The sequence below is a fragment of the Nansenia antarctica genome, assembly GCF_963989245.1.
Source record: "Nansenia antarctica genome assembly, chromosome: 11".
In the NCBI taxonomy this organism is placed as follows: domain Eukaryota; kingdom Metazoa; phylum Chordata; class Actinopteri; order Argentiniformes; family Microstomatidae; genus Nansenia; species Nansenia antarctica.
In genome coordinates, this window is record NC_137681.1 from 11,916,167 (window position 1) to 11,917,416 (window position 1,250).

The 1,250-nt window shown below is 45.4% G+C and overlaps 1 protein-coding gene across 1 annotated transcript in view; it reads right to left on the bottom strand.

The window, feature by feature from the left end:
- LOC308167798 (ras-related protein Rab-40B-like) overlaps nt 1–776 on the bottom strand; it is a gene marked incomplete at its 5' end in the record, with an annotated part of 2,681 nt that extends 1,905 nt beyond the window's left edge. Inside the window, 2 exons of the mRNA XM_080542276.1 lie at nt 1–92; nt 678–776. The exon at nt 1–92 is cut by the window's left edge and continues 131 nt beyond it. Coding sequence (XP_080398402.1) covers nt 1–92; nt 678–776 — 191 coding nt within the window. The remainder of the gene's footprint in view (nt 93–677) is intronic.
- Nucleotides 777–1,250: the final 474 nt, after the last annotated feature.

Genomic DNA, 1,250 nt, shown 5'->3' on the forward strand with positions numbered 1-1,250 from the left:
GCGTACACCTGGGCCTGCTCCGTGGTCACCTGACGCTTGTAGGCCAGGTGCAGCCGGTTCCCCACCAGGATCTTTGGCACTCCCGGGGCATGCTGGGAAGACAGGCACAGGAGGAGGTTTGAGGTTGAGGACAGACTGTGAATAGGATGACGTCGCCACCAAGACACTTACTTATGTAAGGACCATTGGAGGCTGGTGGAGGTAGAAATCGGAGGACAGGCTCATCGTAATGCGTGTTTGTTTGTTTATTTATTTGGATCCACCATTAGATACAGCAAATATGCAGTAGCTATTCTTCCTGGGGTCCTCATACCATACTTTCAAACAATTTGTAATCTTAAACACACATACATACATACATACATACGCACTATTATTTACATTTTTTGTTGAAAATGCCTGGAATGAAGAATCAAACACGTACTCAGAGGTGTGTTTTCATTGCTCTGTGTCTAGTAGAAGTGTAACAAAACAATCCCGGAAACAAATGCGCCTGAGTCTGTTATGGTGACATAACATCCCTGTACGTCCAATCAGAGGCATATTAAAGCCACCTTCCTAGTTTTGCAAGGGAAGAATAATTATAATTTTATTGTTTATGTTGTGTCTCAGGTCCCGTGGTAGGTTCAGTTTAAGGGGGGAGGGATGTGATATCCTGGTTAGACTACCTGTAGTACCACCCCACGCCAGTAGGGGAACCCCAGAGGTGTTGGGCGGGAGTTACCTGTTATATAGCCGGGGTCCCAGAGTAAGCCAGGCAGTGCCCGGAGTACCATGCTGTTATCACCTGTTCTTGAATAAAAGGTTAACTTGAATCCTGGATGGCATTCCCATTATTCATTAGTTAGGTTACAGTAACACAAAACCGGACGAAGGTCCAATTCAAAATGCAAATGAAACATTAACTAAATTAATTGGGACACGCAGAGGGAATCTGAGTGCTTTGACAAGAAAAATGAAGGAAATAAAAGCTCTGATGCAAGAGAATGATGTTGAAAATGTTGTCAATCGTATGGATGTGTTCAATACAAATCTCAATGAATTCAAAAGACTTCATAAATCAGTGCAAGTGCTTCACCCTGAGGAGGAGAAAGGGTACGACCAGACGGACTGGTATGAACCAAAAATTAAACGTTTTATGGAATTTCAAGATGAACTTGATGTTACGGCTGGGCCGTCACACACGCCCTCTCCCGCCCCCACAGCTCGAGCACCCGCCCCCACAACTCGAGCACAGCGTGCTCTCCGCC